The sequence below is a fragment of the Ascaphus truei genome, chromosome 14 (assembly GCF_040206685.1).
Source record: "Ascaphus truei isolate aAscTru1 chromosome 14, aAscTru1.hap1, whole genome shotgun sequence".
Taxonomy (NCBI): domain Eukaryota; kingdom Metazoa; phylum Chordata; class Amphibia; order Anura; family Ascaphidae; genus Ascaphus; species Ascaphus truei.
Genome location: NC_134496.1, coordinates 12,512,675 through 12,535,755, shown reverse-complemented (window position 1 = coordinate 12,535,755; position 23,081 = coordinate 12,512,675). Strand labels below are relative to the sequence as shown.

At 50.8% G+C, this 23,081-nt stretch overlaps 1 protein-coding gene across 5 annotated transcripts in view; it reads right to left on the bottom strand.

Annotated features, from left to right (window-relative positions):
• LOC142465612 (serine/threonine-protein kinase D3-like) overlaps positions 1-23,081 on the bottom strand; it is a 79,546-nt gene that overhangs the window by 5,782 nt on the left and 50,683 nt on the right. For all 5 annotated transcript variants that reach the window (XM_075569713.1, XM_075569709.1, XM_075569711.1 and 2 more), the window contains exons 9-15: positions 19,082-19,193; positions 15,032-15,109; positions 8,752-9,055; positions 6,760-6,788; positions 5,027-5,099; positions 1,375-1,481; positions 836-997 (exon numbers count right to left, since the gene is read on the bottom strand). In XM_075569713.1, coding sequence (XP_075425828.1) covers positions 836-997; positions 1,375-1,481; positions 5,027-5,099; positions 6,760-6,788; positions 8,752-9,055; positions 15,032-15,109; positions 19,082-19,193 — 865 coding nt within the window. The remainder of the gene's footprint in view (positions 1-835; positions 998-1,374; positions 1,482-5,026; positions 5,100-6,759; positions 6,789-8,751; positions 9,056-15,031; positions 15,110-19,081; positions 19,194-23,081) is intronic.

The following is a 23,081-nucleotide window of genomic DNA, read 5'->3' as shown; positions in this document are numbered from 1 at the left end:
AAGTCGGTTTAATCTTGAGGGTCACAGATCTTCAGGAAGGGAACGTCATCTTATACATTGAAGATCACAATCAAAAAGAAAAGCACACAAGCTCTCATAGTGTAGGAAGTCGATTATATTATCCAGAAAACAGGTGAAAAAAACTATTTCTAATGAATGAGACCGTCTTCTAATGAAAGAGACCGTCATCCAGTGACTGCAACCTCCACGCAAACTGACACAGTAACCACTACTCCACACCTCCACCCAGACTGACACCGTAAACCACTACTCCACAACTCCACCCAGACTGACACCGTAACCACTACTCCACACCTCCACCCAGACTGACACCGTAACCACTAATCCACATCTCCACCAGACTGACACCGCAACCACTACATAAGACCTTCACCCAGACTGACACCATAACTACTACACCACACCGCTATCCAGACTGACACCATAACCATTACACTGCACCTCCATGCAGACTGACACCATAACCACTACACCGCACCTCCACCCAGACTGACACTGTAACCACTACATTGCACCTCCACCCAGACTGACACGGTAACCCCAACACCGCACCTCCACCCAGACTGACATCTTAACCACTATACTGCACCTCCATCCATACTGACACCGTAACCATTACACTGCACCCCCATCCAAGACTGACAACGTAACCATTACACCACACCTCCATCCAGACTGACATCTTAACCACAACACTACGCCTGCAGCCAAACCTACAACTTAACCATTATACCACAACTCCACCCAGACTAGCACTTTAACCACTATATCACATTTCCATCCAGACTGGCACTTTCACCACGACACCACCTGCCTGTGTGATGAGGAACCTGGTGGTCCTCTCTGGGAGTCTTCCCTTCTCACTGGAGAGGATCATTTCCAACATGTCACCATGAAGCTTCTCCATCACCACGAAAATCCGCTCCGGAGTCTCACACATGGCCTCAAGGTCCACTACCCCATGGAAGCGCAGGTTCTGAGGAAAAGGGACCAATACTATGAATACGCTGTGCTGTATAATGATGCTGAGTATCTCCATAGACTGATAATGAACACGCTGCCTCTGTATAATGATGCTGAGTGTCTCTATTGACTTTTAATGAACCCGCTGCCCTGTATAATGATGCTGAGTATCTCTATAGACTTTTAATGAACGTGCTGCACTGTATAATGATGCTGAGTATCTCTATAGACTGATATGGAACACGCTGCACTGTATAATGATGCTGAGTATCTCTATAGACTTTTAATGAACACACTGCACTGTATAATGAGTAACTCTATAAACTGATTATGAACATGCTGCTCTGTATGACAATGCTGAGTATTTATATGCGTTATGCTGTAAGTTACCTGTAAGATGGCCACCTCATTCCTCAGCTGACTCTCCTGCCTGCTGGGAAATCTGAGTTTATCAATAATTTTTATTGCAACATCTCTTCCAGTTTTTCTGTGTTTTCCTGTAACGAGAAATTCGGAAATAAAATGACATCGTTTCTGAAAATATTCTTATTTTTTTAATTTTCAAAATGTTTAATCAAATAACAACAATTTTAGAATATGATATTTAGGAATATTGAAGGAATAATTTAAATCTCAGGATGTGTATAATATAACCGCTCCCTATAACTCCTCCCCTAACTCTTCCTGTAACCGCTCCCTATAACTCCTCCCTCAACTCCTGCTACAAACCGCTCCCTATAACTCCTCCCTTAACTCCTGCTACAAACCGCTCCCTATAACTCCTCCCTCAACTCCTGCTATAACCGCTCCCTATATCTCCTCACTGAACTCCTCCTATAACCGCTCTCTATAACTCCTCACTGAACTCCTCCTATAACCTCTCCCTATAACTCCTCCTATAACCGCTCTCTATAACTCCTCCCCTAACTCTTCCTGTAACCGCTCCCTATAACTCCTCCCCTAACTGCTCCTATAACCACTCTGTGACAGGATGAATGAACGTCATCAGCTATATGCCTGGCAGACGTATGTGTAGGTATGCAGTGCAGCAGTGACGAGGTTAATTTTCAGCTGGGAAGCTCCTGACAATTAGGCCTCGGTCCCGCTGCGCTCGTTGGCGCAGGCGGCCATGTCGCGAGTTCCCCACCAGCAGGGGAATCCTCGAGAGCCGGTCCCGGTCCCCCCTGGCGGCACAGCTGACTACACGCTGTGGCGCGTCAGCCGCTAGGAGACACAAGAGAATGGTGTTTCCTAGCGTTGACGCGTCACGTGGTGTGGCTGTGAGCCAATGGGGAGGGGAGGCTTCGGGAGGAGGAGAGGCTTCGGGGAGCGGGGAGGAGTGTGGAGTGAAAGCAGGTGAGTGCCTGTCTGTGTGTGTGTCTGAGTGCGTGCGTGCCTGCCTGTGTGTGTATGTGTGTGCCCGAGTGCGTGCGTGCCTGCCTCTGTCTGTGTGTGTGTGTATGAGTGCGTGAGTGCCTGCCTGCCTGTGTGCGTGTGTGTGTTTAAAGTTACCCTCAGCAGCTCCAGCCCGAGTCCGTGGAGGGAGGGGGGGGGAGAGTAGCGGGTCCCTCCGCTCGAGCCACGCCCCCCCTCCCTGTCAATCCTCCCACTCCCGCCCACCTCCCGCTCCGGCTCCCGCTCCCTACAGACCGCATATCGCGGTCTGTGTATCTCAGCGCACCGCCTGTCTGCAGTGCGGGTGCGCTGACTCTGGGAGCGGGGCCTTAGCCTTAGAGTGGTCCCAGCTGCATAATCAAGGTGTTTTAAAACCCCCAGGCTGTACACACATGGAGGCTAGCTGGTCAAGAGATAGGACTGAAATGCTGAAGTAAGATTACTGCTATAAGGTCTGTTTTCAAAGTACATGTTTGATGAACTGTCTCTGTCCTGCATGCTGAAGAGAAGCTGTTTTGTTTTTTGTATGCTGAAAAGAAGCTGTTTTGTTTTTTGTGTGCTGTATTTTTTAAGGCTCAAAAAATAAGCCTTATCATGAGAACCCGCATGTGTGGTTGCATGTACCCTGCAACACGCTCCCTATAACTCCTCCCCTAACTGCTCTTATAACCGCTCCCTATAACGTTTCCGCTAACTGCTCTTATAACCGCACCCTATAACTTCTCCCACAAATGATCCTATAACTGCTCCCCATAACTCCTCCCCTAACTGATCCTATAACCGCTCCTTATAACTCCTCCCCTAACTGCTCCTATAACCGCTCCCTATAACTGCTCCCCTAACTGCTCCCTATAACTCCTCCCCTAACTGCTCCTATAATCGCTCCCTATAACTCCTCCCCTAACTGCTCCTATAACCACTCCCTGCAACTCCTCCCCTAACTGCTCCTATAACCGCTCCTTATAACTCCTCCTATAACCGCTCCTTATAACTCCTCCCCTAACTGCTCCTATAATCGCTCCCTATAACTCCTCCCCTAATGTCCTATAACCGCTCCCTATAACTCCTCCCCTAACTCATCCTATAACCGCTCCCTATAACTCCTCCCTTAACTCTTCCTGTAACCGCTCCCTATAACTCCTCCCCTAACTGCTCCTATAACCCCTCCCCTAACTGCTCTTATAACCGCTCCCTATAACTTCTCCCCTAACTGCTCTTATAACCGCTCCCTATAACCCGTCCCCTAACTGCTCTTATAACCGCTCCCTATAACTTCTCCCCTAACTACTCCTATAACCGCTCCCTATATCTCCTCCTGTAACTCCTCTCCTAACTGCTCCTATAATCATTCCCTAAAACTTCTCCCCTAATGTCTCCTGTAACCGCTCCATATAACTTGTCCCCTAATTGCCCCTATAATCATTCCCTATAAACTTCTCCCCTAACGCCTCCTATAACCGCTCCCTATATCTCCTCCTGTAACTCCTCTCCTAACTGCTCCTATAATCATTCCCTATAACTTATCCCCTAATGCCTCCTGTAACCGCTCCATATAACTTGTCCCCTAACTGCTCCTATAATCATTCCCTATAACTTATCCCCTAACGCCTCCTATAACCTCTCCCTATAACCAGGGCCATCTTAACAACATTAGGGGCCCCCGGGCAAAGCAGTGCACGGGGCCCGGCCTACACTGTCGCTCCCAGCCTGCCACGCGCTCACTAGCAGTAGCAGGCACCGGAAGTGCTGCACTGCTAGGCTGCGAGCGGATGTGATGCGAGCTGGGTGCCGGGCGGAGAGTGACCGGAAACGGGGTGCCGGGCGGGCGGAGAGCGAGCTGAGCCGGGTGCCGGGCGGGCGGAGAGCGAGCTGAGCCGGGGTTCCACTTCCGGGTGGGGGAGAGCGAGCGGAGCCGGGGTGCCGGGCGGGGGGAGAGCGAGCGGAGCCGGGGTGCAGGGCGGGGGGAGAGCGAGCGGAGCCGGGGTGCCGGGTGAGGGGAGAGCAAGCCGGGGTGCCGGGCGGGGGGAGAGCATTGGTGGGCACGCATGGGCCGGGCGTGTGGGGCCCCCCTATGCTGTGGGGCGCCCGGGCAACTGCCCAGCGTGCCCATACGTTAAGACGGCCCTGCCTATAACTTCTCCCTTAACTGCTCTTATACTGCTGCGGCACAGTTTATTCGAGCATTTGCCCGTTCTGTGCCGCAGCAGTAGCCTGGCGCGCGCCCGAGTGTGACGGGCGCACGCCGAAGCAGCGGAAGAGCGCCCTCCGATCGGGGCGCTCTCCCTACCGCTGCCGGGTCCGCCGGGTCCCCCGGAACCCCCTGCCGCTGTCCCGCGATCGCGGGACACCAGGGCTCCCTCGGGGAGCCCCTGGACACGCGTGCAGCGGGCGCACGCTCCCGATGACGCGTGACCGCGCGTCTATGACGCGCGGCACGCCGAGGGGCGGCCACTAGCAAGCCGGGAGATTTCCCGGCTTGCGGTACCGACCACACTTCAATAAAGTGTGTCGGTAGTGTAAATGCTCCTATAACCGTTTCCTATAACTCCTCATATAACCGCTCCCAATAACTCCTCTCATACTTGCTCTACTAACTGTTCTCTGTAACTCCTCCCAAAAGACCCTGAAATACAATATAATGTCCCACCTCCATAGACGATCCCAAACTGTCCTGATCCTAGGACATCATCTGGGAAGATCTGATACATGTGGCTAATGTCCTACGAGAAGACAAATATGTAATTAGTGTCATTCCATGAATTTTTTCTTAAAATTATTGGGGCTGTCTCCCATTGAGTGATACTGTCTTCTAATGAATGAGACTGCCTTTGTAATGAGTGAGTCTGTCATCCGATGACTGAGCTTGTCTGTTAATGAGTGAGTCTAATCATGTAAATGGGGCTGCCTTCCAATGAGTGAGATTATCTTCTAATGAGTAAGACAACATTTCAATGAATAAGACTGCCTTCCAATGAGTGAGACTGCCTTCCAATGAGTGAGACTGCCTTCCAATGAATGAGACGGCCGTCCAATGAATGAGACGGCCGTCCAATGAGTGAGACGGCCGTCCAATGAGTGAGACGGCCATCCAATGAGTGAGACTGCTTTCCAAGGAGTGAGACTGCCTTCCAATGAATGAGACGGCCTTCCAATGAGTGAGACTGCCTTCCAATGAGTGAGACTGCCTTCCAATGAGTGAGACTGCCTTCCAATGAGTGAGACTGCTTTCCAATGAGTAAGACTGCCTTCCAATGAGTAAAACTGCCTTCCAATGAGTGAGACTGCCTTCCAATGAGTGAGACTGCCTTCCAATGAGTGAGACTGCCTTGTAATGAGTGAGACTGCCTTGTAATGAGTGAGACTGCCTTCCAATGAGTGAGACTGCCTTCCAATGAGTGAGACTGCCTTCCAATTAGTGAGACTGCCTTCCAATGAGTGAGACTGCCTTCCAATGAGTGAGACTGCCTTGTAATGAGTGAGACTGCCTTGTAATGAGTGAGGACTGCCTTCCAATCAGTGAAACTGCCTTCCAATCAGTGAGACTGCCTTCTAATGAGTGAGACTGCCATCCAATGAGTGAGGACTGCCTTCCAATCAGTGAGACTGCCTTCCAATGAGTGAGACTGCCCTCCAATGAGTGAGACTGCCATCCAATGAGCGAGACTGCCTTCCAATCAGTGAGACTACCTTCCAATCAGTGAGACTGCCTTCCAATGAGCGAAGGCAGACTGCCTTCCAATGAGCGAGACTGCCTTCCAAATCAGTGAGACTGCCTTCCAATGAGCGAGACTGCCTTCCAATGAGCGAGACTGCCTTCCAATGAGCGAGACTGCCTTCCAATGAGCGAGACTGCCTTCCAATGAGCGAGACTGCCTTCCAAAGAGTGAGACTGCTTTCCAATGAGCGAGACTGCCTTCCAATGAGTGAGACTGCCTTCCAATGAGTGAGACTGCCTTTCAATGAGCGAGACTGCCTTCCAATCAGTGAGACTGCCTTCCAATGAGTGAGACTGTCTTCCAATGAGTGAGACTGCCTTCCAATGAGCGAGACTGCCTTCCAATGAGTGAAACTGCCTTCCAATCAGTGAGACTGCCTTCCAATCAGCGAGACTGCCTTCCAATGAGCGAGACTGCCTTCCAATGAGTGTGACTGCCTTCTAATGAGTGAGACTGCCTTCTAATAAGTAAGACAACCTTTCAACAAGAGATTCTTCCAATGAGTGAGTTTACATTCTAATGAATGAGACTGTCTGTCAATGAGTGAGACTGCCTTCCAATTAGTCATACTGCCTTCCAGAGACTCTTCCAAACGATTGAGACTGACGCCAATAAGTGCTAACAATTGAAAGGATATTTGTGAGTTAACATATATAACACTTACCAAATTCTGCTGGGGTTCAAGGTCTGTTCCTAGAGAGAAAGAATAACATCGTAAACCTAAATATTGCAATAGGAACCTGCAAATTAAATTATTTAAAAATATTGGAAATTAAGTACAGTATATGTGCATAATTTTAACACATATTTACATATCTGGCCCATATTATTACAAATGTAAACATCTTCCCCATAGTTCAACATAACTAAGTATCTTTCTCATAATAGTAAATAAATAAGCAATCCACCCTAGCAAACCCCTATTTTCAGCTACATAACCCCCCGGAATTTATATAATGCCGTATTTGTAAGTATGCAAGTACTGTATGCGGCTTTGGAAATCCCAAACTTTCCATAAATATAATTTGTGAAACGTCTGATATTATGTAGCACAGACAGAAAGAGCCTGCGGATACCCCGAGTGAGATGGGGATTACCCCGGGTGAGATGGGGATTACCCCGGGTGAGATAGGGATACCCCGGGTGAGATGGGGATTACCCCGAGTGAGATGGGGATTACCCCGGGTGAGATGGGGATTACCCCGGGTGAGATGGGGATTACCCCGAGTGAGATAGGGATTACCCCGGGTGAGATGGGGAAACCCTGGGTAAAATGGGGATACCCCAGGTGAGATTGGGATACCCCGGGTGAGATGGGGATATCATGGGTGAGATAGTTATCTTCCGGGTGAGATGGGGCTGCAACTGGGTGAGATGGGGATTACCCCGGGTGAGATTGGGATACCCCAGATGAGATGGGGATACACTCTTCTCCCTCTCTACCTGTCTCCTCTCTCCCTCCCTCTCCTCTCCTCTCCCTCTCCTCTTTCTCTCTCCCCTCTATCTCTCCTCTCCAGCAAATCTATTATTCAGGATGGGATAAGGCTGCCTCTGGGTAAGAGATACTCAATGCGAGTCATGGTATTTGAAGCTAATAAAACACAGTGCTAAGTTAATATGACGCCAAGCCTTTACTAATGAGATGTACAACGGCTGTTTCTTTGTATATAATTAGCTTGGTGGATTTGCGCTAACCTCAGGAAAAATAACGTCCATTACCGATTGTGATAACATCCCGTTATTAGCCCCGAGTTACCGGACCTCTGTGGAACTGGGCCGAATTCACAGAACTAGATCCCTCAACAAGCCATCTTTATATAGGCAGCGGCGGATTTCCCATTAGGTCCAGGCCTAGGGCGGCAACATTTGGGGGCGGCAAAAGTTTCCGCTCACATACAAAGAGGCTGCGCACGCGGGTATATTGGGCATGATGAGAAGTTCCTTAACTGCTGCCGCCTCGCCTTCCCACTGCAGCGTCAAATAACACTCATTTGTATCCAACTGTAAGTATCTGCCCCATCATTGTTACACACATTGAGGTATCGGACACATCATTTCAAAACAAATGTAAGTGCCAGCCCCATAAATACAATCCACACCATGCACCTGCCCCCTAACTTTGATCCAAATATAAGTATCTGCCCCCCAAAATATAGGTGAAGAGAATGAAATATATAAAGAAGGTATAATGGTATATAGTAGCTGGAATGGGCCAGGATTAAGAGATGGTGTAGATTTTACCTGGAATGGGTCAGGATTAAGAGATGGTGTAGATTTTACCTGGAATGGGTCAGGATTAAGAGATGGTGTAGATCTTACCTGGAATGGGCCATGATTAAGAGATGGTGCAGATTTTACCTGGAATGGGCCAGGATTAAGAGATGGTGTAGATTTTACCTGGAATGGGCCAGGATTAAGAGATGGTGTAGATTTTACCTGGAATGGGCCAGGATTAAGAGATGGTTTAGATTTTACCTGGAATGGGCCAGGATGAGGCCAATGCGGTATACTGTATGTAAGATTTTGGACATCTTACATAAGTATAATGGGGAACGATTAAAGCATGGTGGATATTTTACCTTGAAGTGCCCACAATCAGGGGATAGTGGCATTTTAGCCAGAATGAATCAGGAGGAGAAGGTAGTGGAGATCTTACCTGCAATTGGCCACAATGAGGAGCTGGTTGACATGTTACATGGAGTGCTTGATTGTGTGGAAGACTTGGTCGTGGTATTCTCATTCATTCCAGGCCATAGGGATTGACGGATCATCCTATACCACGTCTCTCCTGAGTCTGCCCGGGTCTTCCCAGCCTCCGAGGTGGGGCGCCTCTCACCCACATAGTATACCAAGGTGTCTGTCAGCAGCTCAAAGCAGTGGGGAGTCTCTTCATCTGTCCGGAGACCGTTGGCGTTCCTATCAAAGACTTCGATGTGTAGGATATCAGACAGGGGCAACTCCTGCAAGAGATGTGGTGTAGTGGTTAAGGTATCACTCTGGGTGGAGGCATGCCCTAGTGGTTAAGATGTTGGTCATAATTGAGGTGTAGTATAGCGGTTAAGGTGTCAATCTGGGTGGAGGTGTAATATAGTGGTTAAGGTGTCAGTCTTGGTTGAGGCGTGGTATACTGGTTAAGGTGTCAGGCTGGGTGGAGGTGTGGTATTGTGGTTAAGGTGTCACGCTAGGGGGACGCGTGGTATAGTGGTTAAGATGTCGGTTTTGGTGGAGGCGTGGTGTAGTGGTTAAGATGTCGGTCTTGGTGGAGATGTGGTGTAGGGGTTAAGGTGTCAGTGTTGGTGGAGGCATGGTGTAGTGGTTAAGGTGTCGAGCTGGGTGGAGGTGTGGTGTAGTGGTTAAAGTGTCAGGCTGGGTGGAGTTGTGGTGTTGTGGTTAAGGTGTCGGGCTAGGTGGAGGCATGGTGTAGGGGTTAAGATGTCGGTGTTGGTGTGGTGTAGTGGTTAAAGTGTTGGTGGTATAGTGGTTAAGGTGTCAGTGTTGGTGGAGGTGTGGTGTATGGTAAAGGTGTCAGTCTTGGTAGAGGCGTTGTGTAGTGGTTAAGGTGTCAGTCTTGGTGGAGGTGTGGTATAGTGGTTAAGGTGTCAGGCTAGGTGGAGGCATGGTATAGTGGCTAAGATGTTGGTCTTGAGGAGGTGCGGTGTAGTGATTAAGATGTCGGTGTTGGTGGAGGCATGGTATAGTGGTTAAGGTGTCCGACTGGGAGGAGGTGTGGTGCAGTGGTTAAGAAGTCCGGCTGGGTGGAGGTGTGGTGTAGTAGTTAAGATGTCGGTATTGGTGGAGGTGTGGTGTAGTATTTATGGTGTTGGTGGAGGCATGATGTAGTGGTTAAGGTGTCGGTGTTGGTGAAGGTGGGGTGTAGTGGCTAAGGTGTTGGTGGAAGCGTGGTGTACTGGTTAAGGTGTCGTGTTGGTGAAGGCATGGTGAAGTGGTTAAGGTGTTGGGCCGGATGGAGGTGGGGTGTTGTGGGTAAGGTGTTGGGCTAGATGGAGGCATGGTGTAGTAGTTAAGATGTGGGTCTTGGTTGAGGTGTGGTGCAGTGGTTAAGGTGTTGGTGGAGGCATGGTGTAGTGGTTAAGATGTCGATCTTGGTGGAGGCGTGGTGTAGTGGTTAAGGTGTCTGTGTTGGTGAAGTCATGGTGTAGTGGTTAAGGTGTTGGGCTGGGTGGAGGTGTGGGGTAGTGGTTAAGGAGTCAGATTGGGTGGAGTTGTGGTGTTGTGGTTAAGGTGTCAGGCTAGGTGGAGACGTGGTGTAGGGGTTAAGATGTCGGTCTTGGTGGAGGCGTGGCATAGTAGTTAAGTTGTCGGTGTTAGTGGAGGTGGGGTGTAGTGGTTAAGGTGTTGGTGTGGTGTAGTGGTTAAGGTGTTGGTGTTGGTGGAGGCGTGGTGTCCTGGTTAAGGTGTCGGTGTTAGTGGAGGTGTGGTGTAGTGGTTAAGGTGTCGGCCTTGGTGCAGATGTGGTGTAGTGGTAAAGGTGTCGGGGTTGGTGGAGGCGTGGTGTAGAAGTTAATGTGTCAGTCTTGGTGGAGATGTGGTGTAGTGGTTAAGGTGTCGGTGTTGGTGGAGGCATGGTGTAGTGGTTAAGGTGTTGGGCTGGGTGGAGGTGTGGGTAGTGGTTAAGGAGTCAAACTGGGTGGAGTTGTGGTGTTGTGGTTAAGGTGTCAGGCTAGGTGGAGACGTGGTGTAGGGGTTAAGATGTCGGTCTTGGTGGAGGCGTGGCATAGTAGTTAAGTTGTCGGTGGAGGTGGGGTGTAGTGGTTAAGGTGTTGGTGTGGTGTAGTGGTTAAGGTGTTGGTGGAGGCGTGGTGTCCTGGTTAAGGTGTCGGTGTTGGTGGAGGTGTGGTGTAGTGGTTAAGGTGTCGGCGTTGGTGGATGTCTGCTGTAGTGGTTAAGGTGTTGGTGGAGGCGTGGTGTAGTGGTTAAGGTGTCGGTGTTGGTGGAGGCGTGGTATTTTGGTTAAGGTGTTGGTGGAGGTGTGCTGTAGTGGTAAAAGTGTCGGCGTTGGTGGAGGTGTGCTGTAGTGGTTAAGGTGTCGGTGGAGGTGTGCTGTAGTGGTTATGGTGTCGTGTTGGTGGAGGCGTGGTCTAGTGGATAAGGTGTCGGTGTTGGTGGAGGCGTGTAGTGGTTAAGGTGTTGTGTTGGTGGAGGCGTGGTGTATTGGTTAAGGTGTCGTGCTGGTGGAGGCGTGGTGTACTGGTTAAAGTGTCGTGTTGGTGGAGGCGTGGTGTAGTGGTTAAGGTGTCAGGCTGGGTGAAGTTGTGGTGCTGTAGTTAAGGTGTCGAGCTAGGTGGAGGTGTGGTGTGGGGGTTAAGATGTCAGTTTTGGTGGAGGCGTGGTGTAGTGGTTAAGGTGTCGGTGGAGGCGTGGTACAGTGGTTAAGGTATCGGTGTGGTGTAGTGGTTAAGGTGTCGGTGTTGGTGGAGGCGTTGTGTAGTGGTTAAGGTGTTGGTGGAAGCGTGGTGTACTGGTTAAGGTGTCGTGTTGGTGGAGGCATGGTGAAGTGGTTAAGGTGTTGGGCCGGATGGAGGTGTGGTGTTGTGGGTAAGGTGTTGGGCTAGATGGAGGCATGGTGTAGTAGTTAAGATGTGGGTCTTTGTGGAGGTGTGGTGCAGTGGTTAAGGTGTTGGTGGAGGCATGGTGTAGTGGTTAAGGTGCTGGGCTGGATGGAGGTGTGGTGTAGTGGTTAAGGTGTCACTAGGTGGAGGCGTGGTGTAGGGGTTAAGATCTCGGTCTTGGTGGAGGTGTGGTAAAGTGGTTAAGGTGTCAGTGTTGGTGGAGGCGTGGTGTAGTGGTTAAGGTGTCGGTGGAGACGTGGTGTAGGGGTTAAGATGTCGGTCTTGGTGGAGGCGTGGCATAGTAGTTAAGTTGTCGGTGTTGGTGGAGGTGGGGTGTAGTGGTTAAGGTGTTGGTGTGGTGTAGTGGTTAAGGTGTTGGTGGAGGCGTGGTGTCCTGGTTAAGGTGTCAGTGTTGGTGGAGGTGTGGTGTAGTGGTTAAGGTGTTGGTGGAGGCGTGGTGTAGTGGTTAAGGTGTCGGTGTTGGTGGAGGCGTGGTATTTTGGTTAAGGTGTTGGTGGAGGTGTGCTGTAGTGGTAAAAGTGTCGGCGTTGGTGGAGGTGTGCTGTAGTGGTTAAGGTGTCGGTGGAGGTGTGCTGTAGTGGTTAAGGTGTCGTGTTGGTGGAGGCGTGGTCTAGTGGATAAGGTGTCGGTGTTGGTGGAGGCGTGTAGTGGTTAAGGTGTTGTGTTGGTGGAGGCGTGGTGTATTGGTTAAGGTGTCGTGCTGGTGGAGGCATGGTGTACTGGTTAAAGTGTCATGTTGGTGGAGGCGTGGTGTAGTGGTTAAGGTGTCAGGCTGGGTGAAGTTGTGGTGCTGTAGTTAAGGTGTCGAGCTAGGTGGAGGTGTGGTGTGGTGTGGAGGCATGGTGTAGTGGTTAAGGTGTCGGTGGAGGCGTGGTACAGTGGTTAAGGTATCGGTGTGGTGTAGTGGTTAAGGTGTCGGTGTTGGTGGAGGCGTTGTGTAGTGGTTAAGGTGTTGGTGGAAGCGTGGTGTACTGGTTAAGGTGTCGTGTTGGTGAAGGCATGGTGAAGTGGTTAAGGTGTTGGGCCGGATGGAGGTGTGGTGTTGTGGGTAAGGTGTTGGGCTAGATGGAGGCATGGTGTAGTAGTTAAGATGTGGGTCTTTGTGGAGGTGTGGTGCAGTGGTTAAGGTGTTGGTGGAGGCATGGTGTAGTGGTTAAGGTGCTGGGCTGGATGGAGGTGTGGTGTAGTGGTTAAGGTGTCACTAGGTGGAGGCGTGGTGTAGGGGTTAAGATCTCGGTCTTGGTGGAGGTGTAGTAAAGTGGTTAAGGTGTCAGTGTTGGTGGAGGCGTGGTGTAGTGGTTAAGGTGTCTGTGGAGGCGTGGTATAGTGGTTAAGGTGTCGGTGTTGGTGAAGGTGTGGTGTAGTGGTTAAGGTGTCGGTGGAGGTGTGCTGTAGTGGTTAAGGTGTCGTGTTGGTGGAGGCGTGGTCTAGTGGATAAGGTGTCGGTGTTGGTGGAGGCGTGTAGTGGTTAAGGTTTTGTGTTGGTGGAGGCGTGGTGTAGTGGTTAAGGTGTCGGTGTTGGTGGAGGCGTGGTATTTTGGTTAAGGTGTTGGTGGAGGTGTGCTGTAGTGGTTAAGGTGTCGGTGGAGGTGTGCTGTAGTGGTTAAGGGGTCGTGTTGGTGGAGGCGTGGTCTAGTGGATAAGGTGTCAGTGTTGGTGGAGGCGTGTAGTGGTTAACGTGTTGTGTTGGTGGAGGCGTGGTGTATTGGTTAAGGTGTCGTGCTGGTGTAGGCGTGGTGTACTGGTTAAAGTGTCGTGTTGGTGGAGGCGTGGTGTAGTGGTTAAGGTGTCAGGCTGGGTGAAGTTGTGGTGCTGTAGTTAAGGTGTCGAGCTAGGTGGAGGTGTGATGTGGGGGTTAAAATGTCAGTTTTGGTGGAGGCGTGGTGTAGTGGTTAAGGTGTCGGTGGAGGCGTGGTACAGTGGTTATGGTGTCGGTGTGGTGTAGTGGTTAAGGTGTCGGTGTTGGTGGAGGCGTTGTGTAGTGGTTAAGGTGTTGGTGGAAGCGTGGTGTAGTGGTTAAGGTGTCGTGTTGGTGGAGGCATGGTGAAGTGGTTAAGGTGTTGGGCCGGATGGAGGTGTGGTGTTGTGGGTAAGGTGTTGGGCTAGGTGGAGGCATGGTGTAGTAGTTAAGATGTGGGTCTTTGTGGAGGTGTGGTGCAGTGGTTAAGGTGTTGGTGGAGGCATGGTGTAGTGGTTAAGGTGCTGGGCTGGATGGAGGTGTGGTGTAGTGGTTAAGGTGTCGCTAGGTGGAGGCGTGGTGTAGGGGTTAAGATCTCGGTCTTGGTGGAGGTGTGGTAAAGTGGTTAAGGTGTCAGTGTTGGTGGAGGCGTGGTATAGTGGTTACAGTGTCAGTGTTGGTGGAGGTGTGGTGTAGTGGTTAAGGTGTCAGTCTTGGTTGAGGCGTGGTGTAGTGGTTAAGGTGTCAGTCTTTGTGGAGGCGTGGTTTAGTGGTTAAGATGTCGATCTTGGTGGAGGCGTGGTGTAGTGGTTAAGATGTTGGTCTTGGTGGAGCCGTGGTGTAGTGGTTAAGGTGTCGGTGGAGGCATGGTGTAGTGGTTAAGGTGTTGGGCTGGGTGGAGGTGTGGGGTAGTGGTTAAGGAGTCAGGCTGAGTGGAGTTGTGGTGTTGTGGTTAATGTGTCAGGCTAGGAGGACACGTGGTGTAGGGGTTAAAATGTCGGTCTTGGTGGAGGCGTGGCATAGTGGTTAAGTTGGCGGTGTTGGTGGAGGTGGGTGTAGTGGTTAAGGTGTTGATGTGGTGTAGTGGTTAAGGTGTTGGTGGAGGCGGGGTGTCCTGGTTAAGGTGTTGGTGGAGGTGTGGTGTAGTGGTTAAGGTGTTGGCCTTGGTGGAGATGTGGTGTAGTGGTTAAGGTGTCGGTGTTGGTGGAGGCGTTCTGTAGTAGTTAACGTGTCAGTATTGGTGGAGGTGTGCTGTAGTGGTTAAGGTGTCGGCATTGGTGGAGGTGTGCTGTAGTGGTTAAGGTGTCAGTGTTGGTGGAGGTGTGCTGTAGTGGTTAAAGTGTTGGTGGAGGCGTGGTGTAGTGGTTAAGGTGTCGGTGTTGGTGGAGGTGTGGTGTATTGGTTAAAGTGTTGGTGGAGGTGTGCTGTAGTGGTTAAGGTGTCGGCGTTGGTGGAGGTGTGCTGTAGTGGTTAAGGTGTTGTGTTGGTGGAGGCGTGGTGTATTGGTTAAGGTGTAGATGTTGGTGGAGACAAGGTGTACTGGTTACGGTGTTGGTATTGCTGGAGGAGTGGTGCACTGGTTAAGGTGTCGAGGATGCATGGTGTAGGGGTTAAGGTGTTGGTCATGGTGGAGGCGTTGTGTAGGGGTTAAGGTGCAATGTTCTCACCTTATAAAACTTGCCCCCAGTATCGTTATGGAACAAGGTGATGCATTTACTGTCCAGCTGCCAATAATGTCTCTTCCTCTGCATGATTCAAATAAACACAATTACACACACATACACAAATAATCAGAATTACACAGACACACACAAATAAACACAAACACACACACACACACACACACACACACACACACACACACACACACACACACACACACACACACACACACACACACACACACACACACACACACACACACACAATTACACAGACACAAATAATCACAATTACACAGACACACAAATAAACACAATTACACACACACACACAAATAATCACAATTACAGACATAAAAATAATCACAATTACACAGACACAAATAATCACAATTACACAAATAATTACAATTACACTCAAACATGGATTACAACCCTAGGCTTTAAAGTCCTAGCAATATCCTACATGTGTGTGTTTTTTTTAAAAAATAAATCAGTTCTGTGCTATGAAAAAATACTTGTAGCATTTTAAAATAAAATGCAATGTTTTTAAGACATTTTTAATGTTTCTAATGTAGGAAGCATTTCCAAAGTGACAGCCCCTTCTCCATCTGATAGGCTCTGGTTCTTGACCCCCGCCCTCTCTCTAGCAGTGTACCAATTGTATCTAGTAACTGCCCAGTCAATCATATTCCGGGACTACATTGCCCACAATGCTGTGCAAGAACTGAATTAAATAACCCGGAGCAAGCGATCGATTACAGGAGAACGGATCGATCTGCAGCTTAGCCAATCACTTGCCAGTGTGCAGATGGTATTAATGTACATATTCAATGGGAAAATATATATATATATTTTTTTTTTAAAGATGGCAGCTTGAACTGCAGCTTTAAAGCCTAACTATGAAACCCCCCAAAACAAATACCCCATAATATACCACACAAGCAACCCCTGTAAAGCACTGGTTAGGACCTCTGACCTTGCTGAACAAAGATTGCCCGCACATTCCAAGGCCATAGAGATTGGGACTGAAAATTACATTGATGGCCATCTTTAATAAGTCCCGGGGAAAAGGGTTTGTCATCAAAACCTATACTGTGTTTTGTGGGTCGGGGCTGAGGCCGAGTTGTCTAGTAATGGGGTGTAGTAATGAAGGGGTGTCCAAGTGGTAAGAACACGGCTGCGGTCACCCTGGTCTGAACCCCAAATGCCAGCTCCAAAGGCAAACCCATTTATTTTACTGTATCGCAACCCACATAAGGCCTCGTCCAGGCTCCCCGCTGGCATGCTGAGGCGCGCTGAGGCGCAGGGAAAGTGGGTGCTTTCCCTGGCCTTGCGGTTGCTTGCCCTGCGCACCGTCAGGGGGCGGGCCGGGGGCGTCACGGAGCTGGTTCGCCCTCATTGGGCGCGAACCGCTCACGTGACCGGCCTGTCGCGCCGGCAAGCGGGGGAATTTTAAAATCTGCTAAGACCTACGCGTCAGCGCGCTTGTGGAAGCGCAGGCGAGCCCCTACTAAAGCCGCTCTAATTGCGACTGTAGGGGGTCAGTGCTGAGCGGGAGCGTGCGTCAGCACGCTTCAGCAAGCAAGCAGTTAACATGGCCGAGGCCTTAGATTGCAAGCTCTGCTGGGCAGGGCCTCTATCTGTATAGCAGTCAGCGGCATGTAAGGACGTGTTATTATTGCTATTGTGACCCAGACTTCTGCTCCGTGACATGCATTATGCTACCCTAATGTTAATGTGCATCTTCAAAGAATGTCACTGTGTATTCAGTGACTTATATACCTCCCCAAACACTCCTTTATATAACACGTGGAGAGATACCTGTGTATAAACCGGAGATACCTGGGAAATATGCAAATTGTCTTAAAATTATTTGAATTAGCATATTTCTCAAGTATTTCTTTCCACCATCTCCCCCTCTCACCCCCACGCTCACTCTCTCCCCCACGCTCACTCTCTCCCCCTCTCTCTCCCTCTCCCCCTCTCTCTCCCTCTCCCCCCCCCTCATACTCCCCCTCCCTCGTACTCTCTCACACTCTCCCCCTCTCTCACACTCTCCCCCTCTCTCACATTCTCCCCCTCTCTCACACTCTCCCCTCTCTCACACTCTCCCCTCTCACACTCTCCCCTCTCTCTCACTCTCCCCCTCTCTCTCACACTCTCCCCCTCTCTTTCACACTCTCCCCCTCTCTCCGCCTCTTTCACTCACTCCCCCTCTTTCACTCACTCCCCCTCTTTCACTCACTCCCCCTCTCTCACACTCTCTTCCCCTCTCGTACTCTCTCACACTCTCCCCCCCTTTCCCCTATCTCATTCTCTCTCCCCCTCTTACTCTATCCCCCTCTCTTACTCTACCCCCTCGTACTATCTCTCCCCTCTCCCTCTCTTACTATCTCCTCCTCACTCTCTCTCCCTCTCTCACTCACTCCCCCTCTCTCACTCACTCCCCCTCTCTCACTCACTCCCCTCTCACTCACTCCCCCTCTCTCCCCCTTTCTCATTCTCTCCACTTCTCTCCCCCTTTCTCACTCTCTCCACCTCTCTCCCCCTCTCTCACTCACTCCCCCTCTCTCACACTCTCCCCTCTCGTACTCTCTCCCCCTTTCTCACTCTTCCCCTCTCTCCCACTCTCAAACTCTCCCCCTTACCCCTATCTCACTCTCTCTCCCCTTTCTCCCCCTCTCTTACTCTCTCCCCCCTCTCACTCTCTCTCCCTCTCTTCCCCTCTCTCTTCCCCTCTTATTTTATCCCCTTCTCTTACTCTCTCTCCCTCTCTTACTCTCTCCCTCTCCTCTCTCTTACTCTCTCCCCGCTCTTACTCTCTCCCTCTATCCCCCTCTCATACTCTCTCCCCCTCTCGTACTCTCTCCCCCTCTCTCCCCCTCTCTTTCCCCCCCCCCAACTTCTCTCAATCCCACTCTCTCCCCTTCCTCACTCAAGATGAGTTATAGGGAGAGGTTATATGGGGCAATAGGATGAGTTATAGGGAGCGGTTATATGGGGTAATAGGAGGAGTTAAAGGGAAAGTTTATATGGGGTAATAGGGGGAGTTATAGGGAGGAGGTATATAGGGTAATAGGAGGAGTTATAGGGAGCGGTTATATGGGGTAATAGGAGGAGTTAAAGGGAAAGTTTATATGGGGTAACAGGGGGAGTTATAGGGAGCGGTTATATGGGGTAGTAGGAGGAGTTATAGGGAGCGGTTATATGGGGTAATAGGAGGAGTTAAAGGGAAAAGTTATATGGGGTAATAGGAGGAGTTATAGGGAGCGATTAAATGGGGTAATAGGAGAAGTTATAGGGAGTGGTTATATGGGGCAAAAGGAGGAGTTATAGGGTGCGGTTATATGGGGCAATAAAAGGAGTTATAGGGTGCGGTTATATGGGGCAATAAAAGGAGTTATAGGGAGCGGTTATATGGGGCAATAGGAGGAGTTATAGGGAGCAGTTACATGGGGCAATAGGAGGAGTTATAGGGAGCGGTTATATGGGGTAATAGGAAAAGTTATAGGGAGCAGTTATATGGGGTAATAGGAGGAGTTATAGGGAGTGGTTATATGGGGTAATAGGAGGAGTAATAGGGAGGGGGTATATGGGGTAATAGGAGGAGTTATAAGGAGTGGTTATATGGGGTAATAGGAGGAGTTTTAGGGAGCGGTTATATGGGGTAATAGGAGGAGTTATAGGGAGCGGTTATATGGGGTAATAGGAGGAGTTATAGGGAGGGGGTATATGGGGTAATAGGAGGAGTTATAAGGAGTGGTTATATGGGGTAATAGGAGGAGTTTTAGGGAGCGGTTATATGGGGTAATAGGAGGAGTTATATGGAGGGGGTATATGGGGTAATAGGAGGAGTTTTAGGGAGCGGTTATATGGGGTAATAGGAGTTATAGGGAGCGGTTATATGGGGTAATAGGAGGAGTTATAGGGAGTGGTTATATAGGGTTATAGGAGGAGTTATAGAGAGCGGTTATATGGGGTAATAGCTGGAATTATTGGCAGAGGTTATATGGGGTAATTGGTAAGGGAAATCTATAACTGACCGTTACTTACCATACTGTCCTTACTGGTGAAATGGACAAGCCAGCCTTCCATTAGCACACAGCTGTTCTTTCTCTTGTTATGCCGCACAGATTGTACAATTCTCATAAGTGGAATAAAGTTACTAAGAGGAGAAAAAGACAGAAGAGATGTTATATGGACCATGGAGCCTGTCTCCCCCCGCAGGGTGACACAGTGACAGACAGAAGGGAGCTATGAGTCTGTCCCTCCCCCCGCAGGGTAACACAGTGACAGACAGAAGGGAGCTATGAGTCTGTCCCTCCCCCCGCAGGGGGACACAGTAACAGACAGAAGGGAGCTATGAGTCTGTCCCTCCCCCCGCAGGGTGACACAGACAGAAGGGAGCTATGAGTCTTTCCCTCCCCCCACAGGGTGACACAGTGCCATAGACAGAAGGGAGCTATGAGTCTGTCCCTCCCCCCACAGGGTGACACAGTGACACAGACAGAAGGGAGCTATGAGTCTGTCCCTCCCCCCACAGGGTGACACAGTGACAGACAGAATGGAGCTATGAGTCTGTTCATCCCCTTGCAGGGTGACACAGTGACACAGACTGAAGGGAGATATGAGTCTGTCCCTCCCCCCGCAGGGTGACAGTGACACAGACAGAAGGGAGCTACGAGTCTATCCCTCCCCCGCAGGGTGACACAGTGACACAGACAGAAGGGAGCTATGAGTCTGTCCCTCCCCCCGCAGGGTGACACAGTGACATAGACAGAAGGGAGCTATGAGTCTGTCCCTCCCCCCGCAGGGTGACACAGTGACATAGACAGAAGGGAGCTATGAGTCTGTCCCTCCCCCGCAGGGTGATACAGTGACATAGACAGAAGGGAGCTATGAGTCTGTCCCTCCCCCCGCAGGGTGACACAGTGACACAGACAGAAGGGAGCTATGAGACTGTCCCTCCCCCCGCAGGGTGACACAGTGACATAGACAGAAGGGAGCTATGAGTCTGTCCCTCCCCCCGCAGGGTGACACAGTGACATAGACAGAAGGGAGCTATGAGTCTGTCCCTCCCCCCGCAGGGTGACACAGTGACACAGACAGAAGGGAATAGGAGTCTGTCCCTCCCCCCGCAGGGTGACAGTGACACAGACAGAAGGGAGCTATGAGTCTGTCCCTCCCCCCGCAGGGTGACAGTGACACAGACAGAAGGGAGCTATGAGTCTGTCCCTCCCCCCCGCATGGTGACAGTGACACAGACAGAAGGGAGCTATGAGTCTGTCCCTCCCCCCGCAGGGTGACACAGTGACATAGACAGAAGGGAGCTATGAGTCTGTCCCTCCCCCCGCAGGGTGACACAGTGACACAGACAGAAGGGAATAGGAGTCTGTCCCTCCCCCCGCAGGGTGACACAGTGACATAGACAGAAGGGAGCTATGAGTCTGTCCCTCCCCCCGCAGGGTGACATAGTGACACAGACAGAAGGGAATAGGAGTCTGTCCCTCCCCCCGCAGGGTGACAGTGACACAGACAGAAGGGAGCTATGAGTCTGTCCCTCCCCCCGCAGGGTGACAGTGACACAGACAGAAGGGAGCTATGGGTCTGTCCCTCCCCCCGCAGGGTGACACAGTGACACATACAGAAGGGAGCTATGAGACTGTCCCTCCCCCCGCAGGGTGACACAGTGACACAGACAGAAGGAGCTATGAGTCAGTCCCTCCCCCCGCAGGGTGACACAGTGACACATACAGAAGGGAGCTATGAGACTGTCCCTCCCCCCGCAGGGTGACACAGTGACACAGACAGAAGGAGCTATGAGTCAGTCCCTCCCCCCGCAGGGTGACACAGTGACACATACAGAAGGGAGCTATGAGACTGTCCCTCCCCCCGCAGGGTGACACAGTGACACAGACAGAAGGAGCTATGAGTCAGTCCCCCCCCCCCCCGCAGGGTGACACAGTGACATAGACAGAAGGGAGCTATGAGTCTGTCCCTCCCCCCGCAGGGTGACAGTGACACAGACAGAAGGGAGCTATGAGTCTGTCCCTCCCGCCGCAGGGTGACACAGACAGAAGGGAGCTATGAGTCTGTCCCTCCCCCCGCAGGGTGACACAGTGACACAGACAGAAGGAGCTATGAGTCTGTCCCTCCCCCCGCAGGGTGACACAGTGACACAGACAGAAGGAGCTATGAGTCTGTCCCTCCCCCCGCAGGGTGACACAGTGACACAGACAGAAGGAGCTATGAGTCTGTCCCTCCCCCCGCAGGGTGACACAGTGTCCCAGACAGAAGGAGCTATGAGTCTGTCCCTCCCACTTTAGGGTGACAATTCAGTATTAGAAATTCTGTGCGAGATGCCTATTTATCACATAAGTGGAAGGTGCTATTTATAGGGGAGCATAATTGTCCCGGCAAAAACCAGGACACGCGTTACGCACGCGGCGCAGTCGACGCTCTCCAGGGGGATACAAAACCGGGACAGCACCCGAAAAAGTCTGGACTGAGCCCTAAAAAACTGAACTCTCCCCGCTAAACCGGGACATCTGGTCACCCTAGCTATTGACCCTATTAACTTGTATAATAAATCTTGTGCGTGGGACACGCTCTTATCCAGTGACGGATTTAAAATGTCGCCGAACATAGGCACTTACCCCCGGCCGCCCTCCGGCTTCTGCAGCGTCACGTGACGATGCGTTTCCATGACAACGCGACACCATGCAATGTCACTTTTCCATGACAATGCTTCGCCGCGTCGCGTGCTGGTGCTCGTGCGCTGTGACTTCCTGTGCTCGGCTTGGCCGGGGCGATTTATGGCCACCTAGTTGCGCGTGGAGAGGGAGGGGCCATGACGTCATTGAGCTGGCTCGCCCTCATTGGGCGAACTGCTCACGTGACGCGCCAGTGACCGGCATCATCAAATTTGCTTGCCTCTGCAAGCAGCTAAGCGCCAAGCATGCGCAGGCGCTCACTCACGCTGGCCACACTCATTGCAGCAATGTGTTTCATCGCGGCCAGCGCACGACCCCGCTCGCCACCACCCTGGACGAGGCCTAAGAGACCGTTACAGAGGTCCCACGCTCCCCCAGCAATTAGCGGGGAGGAGAGCGGGGCTTCCGTATGTCACTCCCAAATTCTGCCGCCCTAAGCCTCCGCCTATCGGGCTTAATGGGAAATCCTGCTCTTATCGGATCAGAGGAGGTGAATGCCACAAGGATGGGCTGATATTCACCACAACTTATAATCAAGCAAGTGGTTTAGTCAGATCAACCATTAGGATGCATTGGCACCGTTTACAAAATGATGACATAGGATCTGATGCATGCGTACACCACCCATGATTGCATTTAAAAGAGGGAGACATTTGGCTGACACCCTTATTCACACAGGCAATGTAGGTAATTATAAGGTCCCTCATTTTCTGGAGGGGGACAGACGGGTAATTTCAGATGCCTGAACTGCTCGGTCTGTAATTGCCTGGTCACCGGGAATACATTTTGTCACCCCAGTAGTGGAAAATAAATTACAATTAAGAACAGAATTACATGCAGATCAACATTCGTGGTGTACATCATTAAGTGTCCCTGTGGTCTAGTGTACGTGGGAAAAACAACCAGAATGCTGAAAATAAGATTTATAGAACACAAAAGTGTGATCCGGAAAAGCACAGACGCCACCGTCCTTGTGCCACGTAGTGTGGAGCACAGGCACAACGTGGCATCCCTCAGAATCATGGGGATTGAGTATGTAGCACCCAGGCAAGGGATTCCAAACAGGGAGACTTTTCTACTTAGGCGTGACGCCTATTGGATACACTCATTGAACACCAGCAATGGTGGAGGTCTCAATGAACAACAAAATCTGAGATGTTTTCTTAACAGGGAGGAGTTGCACAAAGAGGCTCTCCTGCAGAGATTCCTCCCTACTACGCTGGGGATCTGTTGGAGATGGAGGCGCTGTACCAAGAGTGAGTATGACTCAGCCATACCTCGAAAGCCAGTGCTGATATCATCCCCCATACCACCGCGGGAGACTCAGGGCCCCTTGTTGC